Source organism: Parus major, chromosome 4 (genome assembly GCF_001522545.3).
Source record: "Parus major isolate Abel chromosome 4, Parus_major1.1, whole genome shotgun sequence".
Lineage (NCBI taxonomy): Eukaryota > Metazoa > Chordata > Aves > Passeriformes > Paridae > Parus > Parus major.
The window spans coordinates 27,092,790-27,108,006 of record NC_031771.1 but is presented as its reverse complement, the minus strand read 5'-3'; the positions used below and the strand labels follow the sequence as shown (position 1 = coordinate 27,108,006).

The window sequence follows — 15,217 nt, the reverse complement described above, 5'->3', positions numbered from 1 at the left end:
CTGTGGCATTGGGGCCGCCGCCCGCCGGGCTCGCCAGGCCCCCGTACCCGTGCCCCGACCCCCGCCGGCTCTCCCCGCCGGCTCTCCCCACCGCCCCCCGGGCAGCCGCTGCCGCCCCACCGCCCACCTGCGGCCGCCGTGTCCCCCCAGAAGCCCGAGGCGCAGCCGATGCGCACCGCGGCGCCCGCCGGGGGCTCGCAGGCCGCGCTGCGCCGGCGGCTCCAGCGGGGCGGGCGGGCGGCGGCCCCCAGGAGCCGCGGCCCCCGGGCAGCCAGCAGCGCGGCGCAGCTCATGGCGGAGCGCGGGCACCGCCTCGGCCGCGGCCGCCGAACACAGGGCTGGGGAGGAGCTGGGGCCTGCGGAGGCGATCGGGAAAAGGGGCGGGAGAAGTTTATAAAGCCGGAGTGCGCGGGGGAGAGTGCCGGGGAGCTGTCGGGCGGTGATGGTCCGTGTGCTGGGACGCGCTGGACACGGCTCGGTGGCGGGCTGTGGGCTGCCGCATCCCTGAGGAGCTGCGGGCTTGGCGGGCGCGGCCGTGTCACCACCGGAGCGAGCGGCGGTGTGTCGGGGCAAAACCTCGGCTGGGGAAACCCCGGCACAAGGCTCAGAATAACTTCAGAAGCGTGTCAGTCCGATTATGGAATCTTCATGAAACCTTGTCCTCCTCTCCTAAGAACAAAACGTGTTTATTAAAAACATAAGACTGTGTGTGTGGGAGTGCACGTCTGTGTTCCGAGAGAAAGTATTTCTCAGGTCCTGGACTGAATTTGTGGTCTGTGGACGTGAGGAAGATGTCAGCAAGCCGGGAAATTCCCTCCTATGTAAGGAGGAACGATTTCCTAGTCCTGAGCTGGAGGGCTGTCTCCGGACACCTGCACAGAGAGCTAATCGTGTACAGGCACTCCAGAGCCAATCCTCCGTGTCTGACACCAACCAGGACCCTGCCTCAGCCAGACTCTCACGTTCTACTCTTGACACAATATACTCTTGACACAACTCTTGGCCTTCCTTAACAAGGACACTGCTATTCCAAGTGGGTTTGGATTACATCTTGTACATGATGTTATAATAAAATTAGGATTTGATTAATAACATTGGGATCTCTGCAGGAAGGATGAAAAGTAAAGCGTTTGGTGTAACGCTGACAATGCTAAGTATGTGGTGATGATAAAGAGGGGGTTTTATTGTTTTATTGATGTAAAAAGTAGCCATGTTGAAAATAAGTAAGTACTTCTGGAAATTGTTGATAAGGCTTCCGGGTAGACTATTTTCAAATTGTGTTTAGAAATAATGCAGTTGAGAGAAGATAGGAATAGTCAACTCAGAATTTGGTTCTTTATTTAGCGAGGTACAGTGTTTTCCTATTGCAGAGAAAGGCTATAAAGCACCATTTTATGTTCTCAGTGCCTGAGTGATGAACGATTCCTGTCTTAATCTATTAAACTGATAGAACCAAGGGGGTCATAAAGAAAGAAAATTTGGTTCCCTGTACATATTTTTATTATTACACTATGAAAGTATGTCATTATTATGTTGAAAATTTGTGTGTTTTGAGTCCCTATAAACTAGTAAACATCCAAATAATCACAGTAGGGAAGAAAAACCACCAGGTAACGTATGCATAGTTGACTCCAGAGAATTTTGTCCTAAATATATATTTATTTTAGCTCCTTAAAGTCAACTTTGAAACAAGAATCAGAAAGAGTACTGTCTGGTATATGTGGCTATCTGTATAGACATACAGACAGATGCTCTCTGTGAATGTATTTTAAGGTGTCTTCCACGTGTGTTTTGATAGGGACTACATTACCAGTCAGATGCCAACATATTGCAGCATGGCAGGAAACATGACTAATCCTCTGCAAGTCATGCAATCCTCTCAAATCCTGGGGTGAAATTCTCCTTGGCTGGGACACTGTTACCAGCGTGCCGCAGTCCTCCCTTCTGTGCTTGAACACATCCAAAATAAATGCCAATCACTGACAATTGATAACCCAGGGACGTAATTAAAACTTCCACTGGATTGGGGCACGTTTTCATGCTGCAAAGCTGAACTCCTGTGCGAGAGGAGCTGGCTGCTGAGGCCAAGGGACCCAAAGGCCGGTAGGTGGCTGTATTTCACCGCTGTCCGCACCCTCATCGCCTGCAAAACAACCCCTGGCCCCAAAAACAGCCACCTGCTCCTACCATTCCTGCATTTCTCTCTCTCCGGATGAACCGGGCATTTTACCTATATCAAGAAATAAATATTCACATGCACATGTTTACGTTGATGAAGCAGTCTTGGAATCTAGAAGGTGCTTTATTATTTTAATTTCTCTCAAGTATTTTCATAGCATGGATTTTGACAGCCACTGCTCATGGTTCAGGGGAAGGACTGGCTCTTGCTTTGTCAGAAAGCATTTTAAGGTCCTTATGGAACCTTAAATACAATTTTAGCAAATTTGCATATGGATGTTGACAGCTATGTGAGACAATTAATATCCAACATAATGCTAAGACACACACATGAGTTGACCTCCCAAAAACACAAGGAAAGGATTTAGGATTGATTCCATTAATTGCAATGGTGCAGTGAAGTGATAAAGGGATCAAAGCCTGTATTCAGTTGGTTCCCACAGCGAATTTGTTTCTTACTCAATTTATACTTGTCCAAAAATAAGACTATTTAATAAGCTTATTGAGATTTCAGCAAAATTGTCCATTTTTCTGAGAGCATAATTTATTCACTACCTCTATCCCCTCCATTTCACAAATTATTTTCTTACAATGGACTGAATTTTCATTTCCATCATCATTCCATCCTGAGCAGTAATGATTAGCTCAGAACCCATTATTTCATACAGAGTTTAGGATTGTTTTAATGAAAACACAGGCAAATGATACAGTGGTTCTTTTCCAGATAGGCTTGGGAAGCAATGCTCTGCGATGGTCAAGTCTTAATTTTGAGATTTTTTTAAATGATTTAAGAGATTTTAGGAACTGTTTATTGCTCTTTGAGGACATCAGATGGCACTGTGTGGTTGTCAGTGAAGCTCAAAAGAAGCTACAATCAGTACCAAACCTGTGTGGAATTCACAGACAGGAGGTGCTAGTAAAGACTTGACTGTATTTGTGACCTGTGTAGGGGATATGGGTCAACAATAAAAGCTCACATCTCAACTCGCTCACGTGATAGGAACCCATTGCTTAATGTAAAATTTTTAAGAATGAGCCAGAATTGGTGTCATATATTGTGAGAAGAAAGCAGAGGGTATAAAAATCTTCTGGCTTTATTTTTTATGCCAGAGAAAGAAAAAGATTACAGATTAAAAAAAAAGACAAAAAAAAAAGACAAAAAAAAGACTTGTTTTTTTCTGCTCATGGTTTACATGTAGATAGATCTGAGTTTTGCTTTCCTTCAGTGACCCTAAACTTATATTTACATTTAATTGGCTAGTACTATTAATATTTCAAACTTAAGCCTGTGATTCTATTCATTTAAACAGATTCATGCACCAGCATGGAGCACAGATAGTGTCTAAAAGAACTGTGGAATTCGTTCTTCTACTTCAATTGTCCTGAATTAATAGCATTCAGGCCTAATCCCAGAAGTCAGGGAGGACAACACAGAGTACAGTTTTCCAAAACAAATACACTTTACATTATATTTCTAGTATTTTTCTGACAGTCAGGCTTCCTCTGATTTCTTAAAAAAGTGCAAGCAAAGTATTTCACACGTCAGGTGTTTATTGAGAAATACATTACACTTTTTGCTGCATTTCCTTTAATGTTATTGTCAGTAAGTTCCTGGCCAAACCAATATCAGACTCAATATTCGATTCTTGAAGTAGGCTCTGTTTAGTTTATTGAGGCTCTGTCCTCTCAACTAATTACAAAATACTCAGCAAATATTTGAATTCACTACTTATCTTGTTTCCACAAATTAGTGCATCTCCTTGTTTAACAAATAAGTTCACTGTTCTTGCCCTCAAGGTAAAGTATACACTGCAATCTCTCTTCTGCAGACAGTTTGACAACCTTTTCAAAGTTAATCAACAGTTGAAAATGCTTTCTGTAGATCAGTAAAGGCAGAGAATTTACTGTGTTGCATCAAATACCCTTAAATACGGCACAAACAAGCTCAATAATGATGTTTCACTGTAATATTTTAGTAGATTTTTAGAATTTTGAAGTATAACATCCTATGCTCCAGGACTCAGAAAAACCTCAGCTGTGACAAAAGTACAAAATCTTCTGAATCATCTTGACTTCATTCCTTTATATCACATTCAGGTTTTTTCAGATATATGTTCACTCTTAATACCCTAAGACTTGAAAGAAGTTTAAATACAATCTTTAATGCATGAAATTAAGAAGAACTAACTAAACACACGCACTATGAGATTTTCAAAAATAAGATAATAGCTCATTCAATCCATCAAATATCTGGCTTATGGATATGAGGTGTCTTCAGAAGTATTATGATGATGAAGTGCCTTGATTTTTGGCAATTTAATTTAATTTAATTTAATTTAATATTATTTAAATTAATTTATTTTTTAAATTAAAAAAAGTAATTTAAATTTAATTTAATATTTACTTAAATTTGTTTGTAGTAATAGTTTACATCAAAATAAGAACTATGTATTAAAGCAATAACCCTTGGTTATTCTTTGCAGAAAACAAAGGGTCTTTTATGTTATTAAATGTGCTGACATGGAAAGTCATGAATCAATGTAACTTCCATGTTTTGATTTAAGAAAATACATTAGCTTATAACTGTTAAAGAATACACTCTAAAGTATGTATTCACAGTATGGAGGCAGCAAAATATCCCATAATTTCTTTTCAAAATGAAAGGTTCTAGCTGGCATGAAGTACATACATTTCTTACTGTTCTTCACTCAGTTTTCAAAGAAACCACTATTTCCAGCCAGTATTTTAACTGAAGCACAAGTACCTCTACTGGTGTCACAAGTGTATAGAAATTAATGGCTCTCCCTTGCACAGAAACTGATTTTTGTTGACCCATTTCACTTCAGGAATGGTGAGGAGGAAATGTGCTGCACAGAGTAGACTATTCAACTGGGGGAAAAAAAAGCTGTGATTTATCTTTTTCCCTATTTTTAAAACTGAAAGAGAAAGATGAGTTACAAAACCTTTTTTTTCTTCCGTTTTCACTTTAGTGCACTTGGCTTTCTCACCCACCAACAGCATAACTTCACTACTAGACAAGCTTTTTAGTTGTCTCTGCTTCTCATGCTAATTATCACTCACTCATTCATTGACCTAGCAAAAGGGATTTTTCCCACTAATCTGTTTAGTAATGCAAGCAGGGTGATACATATTGGTGATGGATAGCACAGCAGAGTATGGATTTTTTTCAGCATTTACCATTTGGTATTTTTCAATGTTTATTTTTAAATATGAAAATTATCTTCTGGAGCATCTAAAAAAATGCAAGTTCATGTCAAGTCCACTGAACACTTTCAATTAAACAGTAATAGAAGACCACTGGAAATCTTAAAACTCATCACTAAAGCATTTCTAAAATATTGTAGACTGATTTTCCAAGTTAGATTCCTAAGGCAAGTATGTATAAGCTTTAATAACAGATCCTCTTCCATAGCAGCCATAAGGATTTTCTGATATTCAGGAACTAATTAACAGACACAAAGATATTTCTTCTGCTTTGATTTTCTGAGGAAAAGTTTTCTATGAATGATGGGAATGTGTTGGATAGTGTCCCGGTGGCTGACAAAAAATCAATATTGAGTTGAAAAAAGCTCTTTCAAACACATAATGATTTACTTTTACCTTTACTCTTTCCTCAAAAATAAATTGCAGGAAAAGAGTACACTGAGTTTGAGAACTCTTCCTTCCACCTGTGCTACACGAATTGTCCCTCATCTGTTACCAAACCAGCAAATAGACTTACTGGAAAGAAAACACTGGCCTGAAAATCACAAAGCTAAATTAAGCTGGACACATCTGAGGGTACAATTAGGTCTCTAGCACACTTGTTTGGTAATTGGGTCAGCTGTTTTGCAGTCAGGATCCACCAGGACAAAGTGATATGTAAGGGAGGAAAAATACCATGTAGTCATTCCAGTAAGAATACATACTGCTTTCAACTAAATTAAAAGTAGGATTAGATCTTTCTAAGTACGGAAAGGTGAAATAATATAAGAAAAGAAAAAAGAAGCAAATATATGAAATTATTCATGACCATGTAATCAGTAAAGCAAACAAAAATTTCCTGAGGTTTAAATATTTACATCTTCTGCTAAGAAGTACCACAGTTGTAACCACAAATACAGCTAAGCAACACTTATAATTGCAGTGTGCAAATATTTGGTAATCATTGAGGCAATGTTGAAAATTGACTCCTTCATGAATGTAAATATATACAGTGATAATTTTGTGTAACATAAGCATCTGACTGAAAATTCAGGTTTCCTATTCCTAACCCATTTGTAGGGATAATGATTTTTGTTTTTCCCGCCAATGAGACATTTAGCTTGAACATTGAAACTCTATTTATACATTGTTATTATGTTATTATAGCCATTCTCATGCTTTAGTTAAAAAGTCTTAGAGTTTCTAACTCAAGATTAACTAGGCTTTTACTGCCAGAATTCACTGTTGTCATCTTCTCTGACTCCTGAAATTCTTGCCCAGGAACACAAGACAATTTTTTTTCGTTTTCTGCTACCAAATAGTTTTCTGTCAGAGTTTCAAGCCTATATGTACTAGCTCTAGTGTCAAAAGGAAAAGATGTATTCTTTACTCTGACAGAGGATGAGGGATACTTGAATTGTGCTACATGGTTCACTATTGCATCATGAACAGTACGTGCCCATCTGTACTGTGCAGTATACACCTGTGTTAATGCTGGTACTTTGTAAAGTTCATACCAGCAACCTGCTTATGATATCTTGTCACACCTAAGGGAATCCTGCTGGTGCACAGCCTCTGGAATGGTATCTCTAGGACCCTGTAGACCTTTGTGTCATGAACTGCAGAGAAGAAGCAAAGCAAGTTCAGTGTATGAGCAGCAGTGACAAGGAGGGTCAGCAGTAGTTTCCTCAGTCCATGTTAACAGCACCAGTGAAGCAACAGTAAAAAAACCACAACAGCAGATAGACTTCTGTCCAGTTCTATTTCCTTTATTTTCACACTTTATGAAACAGAAGTAACTCTGTAAAAAGTGGAACCATGTCCTATTTGTATCAGTAGGGTCAACAAGAGCACATTCTGCACGTGGCTCTTGAAGGTAACTAATACCAGATTTGGAAAGACAAACCTTTTGCATCAGTCATCCTTTGGAAAAGAGTTTTGGCAGCCTGGCAGCTAACTCACTGCTCATCAGTACAGTTACTGGAAAGCTGACTCTGCCAGGAGCAATGCTTCAGCCTCACATAAGTGTCCTATCAGTTTGATTTTCGGCATCTTAAGCACTCACATTTTCTTCCAGCAATATGTGGGTGGATCTCTGAATATGACGGAGTCTTCTGTTTGACCTGATTTGACTAGATAAAAAGAGGATATACAAGTCAGGAGCTCTCCATGTTTCAGGGCATAATTCTATCTAATTTTCTAATAATTGGGTTCCTATAGAATGCTTTTTTCTGATGTTTTAAGTACCTATTAAGCCAAGTCGAAACATCGGTCCTGCTGTACAGAGATAAAGTCATTTGCTTGAAATCACAAAGCTGACCTCAGTTAACAACAGATCTATCTGTGAACCCCATTCTCACCATTCTCATCATTTGGTCATCAGTTGTTGACCAACATTTGGTTCTAACAGAGTGAAAAGCCTCCTCATCACACATCGTGCTGTACAGGCACAAAATCAGGCTTTCTCTGCAGACTCCATAGTTCAGAGACCAGGTCTAGGTCATGGGTGGAAAGGTGTTAATGCTGCCAATACAGATAGCATGCAAAAGGGCATACTGCAGTAATTTGTTGGAATAAAGCCCATAGTGAACACAGGGCTTGTCAGCGCTCTCGTAGCATTATTGAATAAGGCAGATACCAACAACAATATTTCCCCAGCAAGGAAGCATTGACCAAAGCCATTGGAATGGACTCACTGTGTTGAGGGATAGGGAACATTCATATTTCATTGCCTGTGAGAAATACCACAGGCTTCTTTTCCAGATGTGCTACTGCCCGATGACTTCATACCTTTCTCTGCCTCAGTTTTGTTATCCAGAGAATAGGGAAAATAATGTTGAGTCTCTTTGCAAAACATGTAGAGATCTGTGGTGGGAGAGGCCTACTTAATCCCAAAATATCATTTATTGTTAAGACATTGTTAGCTGGTACAGATAATTCAAATTGCTACTGTGGCTCTTCCCTCTACTACTAGAGTGAAACTTCTGCCAGCCCCATTCCGAAGCGCTGTGTGAGTTTGATTATGCTTGTGACTAGGTGTAGCACCTCCATGCCTTGTCTCACCTTCCTGCCTCCCCTGAAACCTGGCTGGAGCACAGTTCAAGCCACTAAAGCACAAAGCGGCTTCTGAAAATGGGAGGAGTGTATGTGCAAATTCTGGGAATCCACCTCAAATCCCTACCCCACCTCTTCCCACCACCTCCCAGTGCCCGCCCCCAGCTTCAGCCTGCTGCCTTAAACTGCTGCCACCCTGTGCTGGGTCGAACACTCGGGGCTGCTGCCTGCACAGCTGAGCCGGGCGGTCGGGTGGGACAGACACGATGGGGCTGAGGTTGTGCAGCTGGGCTCCCCTGGGGTCTCTCCTGTCCCTGCTCTTCTCTACCAGCATGGCGGTAAGTGAAGAGACAGGGTTTAGGAAAAGTGTTGGCACAGAAAGGGATGTTGGAGAAATTCCACTAAAAATGGCCATCTTTCTTCCCTTCAGTACGTTGCTACCAGCGAAAACTGCTGCATACTGGATGACAGATTTGTAAGTACCTGAACAGTTTTCTTTTATCTTAAGAATGCAACTAAAGCTTTCCTATGCTGATTATTAACTGGCATTATCACTTGAACCTCCTCATTGTTTTCGGTACTTAATACATGTGCTTTGCTTAAACGTGTTATTTATTGATAACGGCATATGCTTGGTAAAAGTGTACAGGAGGCTGCACAGTGGATGAAAGCACATATCCAGCAGAGGCTACAATAATGGCATGCACTGTTCTCTTGCCATAGTGTGCACATAGTGTGAAAGTAAAACTGTCTCTGAAAATTGAAATACAACAGACAAAGTCTGCTAGAAATGCCTGCCCTTTTTTACCCTTTATCCTTTGTGTCAGCAGTGTCTGAAAATTCCTCTGCCCAAATATTCTGCTCTGCTTTCTTTGCCCCTGAAGCATTACCAACTATTTCTCTTTACTCCCTAGGGTAGTTTCTGCCCAACAACTTGTGGCATTGCAGATTTCCTTGGTAAATACCATCCCTCTGTGGATATTGACCTGTTGGAAATGGAGAGAATTTTGCAGCGGATTTCTAATGCCACAGTAACAGCAGACCATCTGATTGAACACATCCGAGGCCTCTATCCTTCAGACAAGCAGACATTACCAAGTGAGCATATAAAAATAAGTGCACAACTGAAGAATATTATTTATGTGGTTTTCTTTTTTTAATTTGCCTAACTACAATTATTTTGTACATTTTCTGTTTCATAGATTCAATTGATGATTTCACTCAAAAGTCCAGGAAAATAATTGATGAAATTATCAGATATGAGAACACTATATTATCTCATGAAACTACTATACAGTAGGTATCTCCCACTTCTTTTATTAGTGACAATACAAATTGTTTTCTTTCTGTTCTTTTGTCAAGTGCCAAAAAGCCTCTCTCAGAAAGGTTTTGTTGTGCTCTTGTGGACAGTTCTGCCCACACTGTCATTAGTAGCTACCTAGCAAGACAGAGAAGGATCATGAAGATCTGATACTGACTTCTCTGCCCACCTGTATGAACCAATAATTGTGCAAGAAGTGCAAGATAAGAATGTAATGAAGCCTGGCAATATTTTTATTTATGTTTCTTCTGCTGTGCCAGCTATCCCTAAATTCTTTTTCATAACCTTTGGATGTCATGAGTTTTTGCTGTAAAGTAGAGTATGTGGAATATTTATGCAATCTGGCCCATTTTTCTGCATATATGAAAATTAGCTCAGTTACCTAGATCTAAATCATAAGTAGCTATAAACTCAGTGATAGTCTTTTATAAGTTCACATTGCAAATAAAATTGCAGATATCATTAATGTTTCTAAATCTTAAGGATATGTTTTTTGACAGATCTCCACTTCCATGATATTATGTCAAAAATTATTTGGATATTCTGACACTTACAGCAATTTATTTAGAGCACTTATGTTTTACAAATACATCCATAATTGAAGAGAGGTTTATAATTTAAGTCAGGAGACCAAAGTAAAACTTTCCACAAAGTTATATTCATACATTAATTACTGATTAGAGTTTTGCTGATTAAAGTCAAGTTTTGCATATGGTTAAGTTTTGCGTGAGGTTAAGCATGCACTTTTCTATTTTGCCGGTCCTTAACTCTAAATTCCAGTGCTAACAGAGGCACCCTGTTTTACAGGGGTGCATGTAGCAGCACGTTAGATGCATGAGGAAAACAAATGGTCCAGGGAAATAAATGTGGATTACACATTCTCAAATGGTCGATACAATAACCCATTTTTATATCTCTCTGTCCAGAGAGTTGACAGATATACATATAATGAACGGCAACAGGATCACAGAGCTGGCAGAGAAGATTGCCCAGCTTGAGGTACTCTGTCAGGAGCCTTGCAAAGACAGGACTGAAATTCAGGAGACAACTGGAAGAGGTGTGCAAAATGCTTCTTGTATGGTGGAGGGTTAATGCAGCTACAAGTGCTGCCGCTTGGCATCACATCAATGATTTATTTGTAATCTTATGGGTCATAGACTTCTGCAAAGATATATAAAATTGCAAATTATAAGACCAGTCAGTACAAGTTTGATGCTCTGCAGGCAAGGATTCAGGTGGAACATAGTTCTTGCCTAACCTTTTTGGTCAAAGTATGATTATCCCAAAATATGTGCTAAACATGAGGGACATGACTAGAGTTTCCATGGACCTGGGACAAAGAGAACTCATTACCACATTTCTACTAAGCCATGTGGGGAAAAAATAAAATTATTCCATTAGGTTGAGAAATGTCTTTCTTTGTTGCTGTAGAAATCAATGCAATGAACATGTTTCACACTGCCTAAACTCTACATGACATTCACCTTACACAAGTCCTGTGACTCTCAGTAGGATTTTCTATGGCCATGACATTCAAGTATGTGGACTAAATAGCTAACTTGGTAACAGTGGTATTTAGATAAATTGAATTTCTTGCACTAATAAAGTTATAATATAAAATAAATGAAAGGATAGAATTGTAGCTAGATTGAAAATGATCTTTGGAATATCTTTACTTCAGATTGTCAAGACATTGCAAACAAAGGTGCAAGGAAAAGTGGTCTGTACTTTATCAAGCCTCAAAGAGCCAAGCAGTCATTCCTAGTCTACTGCGAGATTGACTCATATGGCAATGGCTGGACAGTACTACAAAGGGTATGCCACTTTGTATTATTTCTATAAACATAATTATTGCATCAGCACTGTTTTTATTTACCTAGATATGATACATATCTTTTTGAATGAGGTTTTTATTTTTGCTTTTGGTGTTCTTTGATGTATTTTTTTTTTCCCCCAGAGACTGGATGGGAGCGAAGACTTCAATAAAAATTGGATTCAGTACAAGGAAGGATTTGGACATCTGTCTCCAGATGACACCACTGAGTTCTGGCTGGGCAATGAAAAGATGCATTTAATAAGTACACAGTCCACTCTCCCTTACACCTTACGAATAGAGCTGGAGGACTGGAGTGGCAAAAAAAGGTATTTGCTTATGATGCTTCTGAAAATGACAGCTTAAAACCTACTGCTCCCACTGCTGCATCAGTTTGTACTAATAAAAGTTCTCTCCTAAAAAATTATGAACCCTTAGACCAGCTAACCTATGCATGGAACTGCTTTGCCTCCTGAACTTTCAGGTATGACAGTAGTCACTGGTGTGGCTTGTTGCCAGACACATGTCCCTGTCAGAAGGCTATCAGCATGTCTTCTTCATGCTATCAGCACTCATTTATTAGGCAGAAGGAATCTGTTTCTTCTCTTCAAGTTTCTTTGTCTTACATATCTTATGGACTGCATTATCATTATAGGCCCCTTCTATTTTGTTCTGTTCTCTTCTATTATTTTATTTTTTATTACTACTTCTACTATGAACCTGGAAGATTATATATGTATGTGTGTGTGTGTGTGTGTGTGTATGTGTGTTGATAGTGTAGATATTTCATACATCACTAAAGACTAGAGGTCAGAAAATATGTCTGATACTGGAGCACAAAAGTTGATAGGATGTGTGTCACCAAACCCACAGTCACATAAAAACAATTCCTTTTAAAAGGCTAGGATGCAATCAATGCCTTTTCTGCAGTTTTAACACTGACGTGTTTTTCATTAGTGCATCTGCTGGGAATGCAGCATGCTCATATTCAGCACTGCCCTCTGTTCACAGCACTGCTGACTACGCTGTATTCAGAGTGGGAAGTGAACAAGACAAGTATCGACTGACTTACGCCTACTTCATCGGGGGTGAAGCTGGGGATGCCTTTGATGGATATGATTTTGGAGATGACCCAAGTGATAAATCCTACACCTACCACAATGGCATGCGGTTCAGTACCTACGATAATGACAATGATAACTATGAAGGCAACTGTGCTGAGCAAGATGGATCTGGGTGGTGGATGAATAGATGTCATGCTGGCCACCTTAACGGCAAATACTATATAGGTAAGGTGTCTTCTAAGTGCTTATAGCCCAGGACACCACATTTCAGTGACAAACACATTTATAGAGTACCTTTTGCCTTCTGGATTTTCCAATCTGGAATAGCCCTTTCTTTGCAATACTTGTTAACACCAGTAGTAGTAATTTATGACTGCTCTCCATTCCAAAGTGTGAGAATCAATCCTGAGAGAAACAAAACAGGGTGAGAAAGGCGGTGAACAGGGTCTGTTAGGACACCCAGGGATGCCATGGAGGTGTCAGGACTAGAAAAATGTATGGGCGCAGTAACCATTTTAGAAAGCAACCAACTGTTTTGCTTCAACTGTTTTTTCTTAGGTGGTGTGTACACATCAGAAGATGCTGGTCCATCTGGATATGACAATGGCATTATCTGGGCAACCTGGCGTGACCGGTGGTACTCCATGAAGAAATCAGCAATGAAAATCATCCCATTCAACAGACTGTCAGTAGATGGACAGCAGCACAACTTAGGCAATGTCAAACAGGTTCGACCACAGGGGATACTTAAAATAAACACAGAACACTGTAATAATTTCAAACACTGAGCATGGGCAGCTGAAATTAAGTCCATTGCACCTTAGAGAAGTTGGCTTTATTTACCATTTAGTTACAGAACTATGAGTACTTTAATTTTAGTGCACCTTCTACAATTACTATTTCTTTTAATGGATAGATAAATGGATAGTCTCATGATCAGGAATAATCCCTTGCCTTTGTATATTTTAAATGCTACATTTTTAATTCCCAACTAATATAGCTATGTATGAACTATACTATCAACATGTCATCATAGCCTTATGCACTTCTTTCATTAGAAGAACATTAACATACTCTTCTTTTTTTTCCATTTCAGGTTGGTGACGCATAAAGGACAATTTGACAAAGACCAGTCTGAACAGGAAAAGCAAATATTTTCTGTCTTAGACACCGAACTTAGCAAATATTACACAGTTCAGTTTTGACTATAAAAGAACATTGACTGTAAGATACCCAAACCTGTTCCCTGAGAAGTGCTTACCTCTGTAGATGGTTATTTTTTCTGTACACATTCTCAATAAATTTTTGATTATTATAGAAAAAGTCTGAGCTTGTTATCTGTGGTCTAAGCTGGCCAAACAAGACAAAGAAAACTTTTGGCAGTTGGATCAAACCTACTTGATTCAGTCACTCCTGAATTTCACACCAGCAGTTTCTTCTCTTTGTTTAGAGGCATGTGTTCAACCTATTTCTCCATAAATGTGACTAGTATCCCTAAGTTTTCAAGGTTTCTAATAAAATTGTTTGGTGACATAGATCAAAGTACGTAGCAAATTGGAAGTAGCCTGGTTTACTGATGAAGACTATTTAACTTAGCTTACCACAAAGTAATGAGTACATTTTCAGTTGGGATGTGCTAGGTAGTGTCAACAACCAAGAACAGGTATTTTACTCCAGACCATACCTATTAACATGTTTCTCAAATTTTACTCAGAATAACTTTCATTTGCTATATGACAAATAGTATTACACTGTATAGCTATTATTCCCACATACCCCTCTTTTTTTTTCAAAATATTAAAAAATTTCTTCAGCATATTCAGTGTCATGCAACCAAAAAATGTTAAAATTTGCAGCAGAAGTTGATTGCATTTTACTTGCATTTTCTTCCTCTGGATCTGATAATAATTTCCCAAGTGATCCACATAAGCAAATCCACAACACAGATCACAACCAGCAAAGAGTGTGCAATGCTGTCTGAATCTACCTCCTCAAAATCTGATGAGTGTTTGAGGGATTTGTTAGCAAACCAAATTAGGTTTGTGGAAAAATTCCTCACCAAAAGATACACTCAGAGCTAGAAACTATCACTATCTCAAGCTGATGCGTTAAGAAGTGAAATGGAAGTGTATCCTGGTCTTTATTTTTAGCTACTTATGAAAGACCAGAAGTTTGCCTGGTATTTCTAAATAGCACATTCAAGTGCTTTATTTTAGAGACAGGAGGACACTGCAGTGATAAAAGAGACCTTGCAATCAGTTCAAGCTGCCTCAACAGTCTTCCAGTTTTGATGCCCAAATGTCTCTGAGGCTGAGCATCTTCCCTGGATCTGAGTCTCCACATCATGATAAACTGCCAACTCCCTCTTCTTGAGTTTTTACTCTTGGGCCAAAATTTAAGAGGAAGACAGGTTTCTCAGGAGAAAAGAAGGCATCATTAGCTAGGGTCAGATGAGGTTAACAACACCTTGAGAGAAGGGATGACCCCTCCACATCAGTGAACTGGTATATTTGCACAACTCTGTTGTATCCATGCAACCAGCCATGATGCCCAGCTCACTGCCAGCCTTGACGCTCAATTCCT

General features: G+C 39.6%; 2 protein-coding genes across 2 annotated transcripts in view; one reads left to right on the top strand and one right to left on the bottom strand.

Moving 5' to 3' along the window:
- LOC107202736 overlaps positions 1-7,817 on the bottom strand; it is a 62,851-nt gene extending 55,034 nt beyond the window's left edge. Inside the window, exons 1-3 of the mRNA XM_033513610.1 lie at positions 7,743-7,817; positions 2,188-2,230; positions 128-613 (exon numbers count right to left, since the gene is read on the bottom strand). Of these exons, the coding sequence (XP_033369501.1) occupies positions 128-613; positions 2,188-2,230; positions 7,743-7,817 (604 nt within the window). The remainder of the gene's footprint in view (positions 1-127; positions 614-2,187; positions 2,231-7,742) is intronic.
- An 807-nt stretch (positions 7,818-8,624) lies between these two features.
- FGG (fibrinogen gamma chain) lies at positions 8,625-13,960 on the top strand. The gene is made up of 10 exons (XM_015623583.2): positions 8,625-8,774; positions 8,867-8,911; positions 9,351-9,534; positions 9,639-9,732; positions 10,684-10,814; positions 11,439-11,572; positions 11,715-11,899; positions 12,582-12,859; positions 13,193-13,362; positions 13,731-13,960. The coding sequence occupies exons 1-10, from the start codon at positions 8,703-8,705 to the stop codon at positions 13,743-13,745; spliced, it is 1,308 nt and encodes a 435-aa protein (XP_015479069.1). The 5' UTR covers positions 8,625-8,702; the 3' UTR covers positions 13,746-13,960.
- The last annotated feature ends 1,257 nt before the right edge of the window (positions 13,961-15,217 follow it).

Coding starts and splice junctions, on each gene's coding strand:
- FGG (XM_015623583.2), top strand. CDS start 8,703: ATGGGGCTGAGGTTGTGCAGCTGGGCTCCCCTGGGGTCTCTCCTGTCC. Junction 8,912..9,350: donor GCATACTGGATGACAGATTT/GTAAGTACCTGA, acceptor TTTACTCCCTAG/GGTAGTTTCTGCCCAACAAC. Junction 11,900..12,581: donor GACTGGAGTGGCAAAAAAAG/GTATTTGCTTAT, acceptor CTCTGTTCACAG/CACTGCTGACTACGCTGTAT.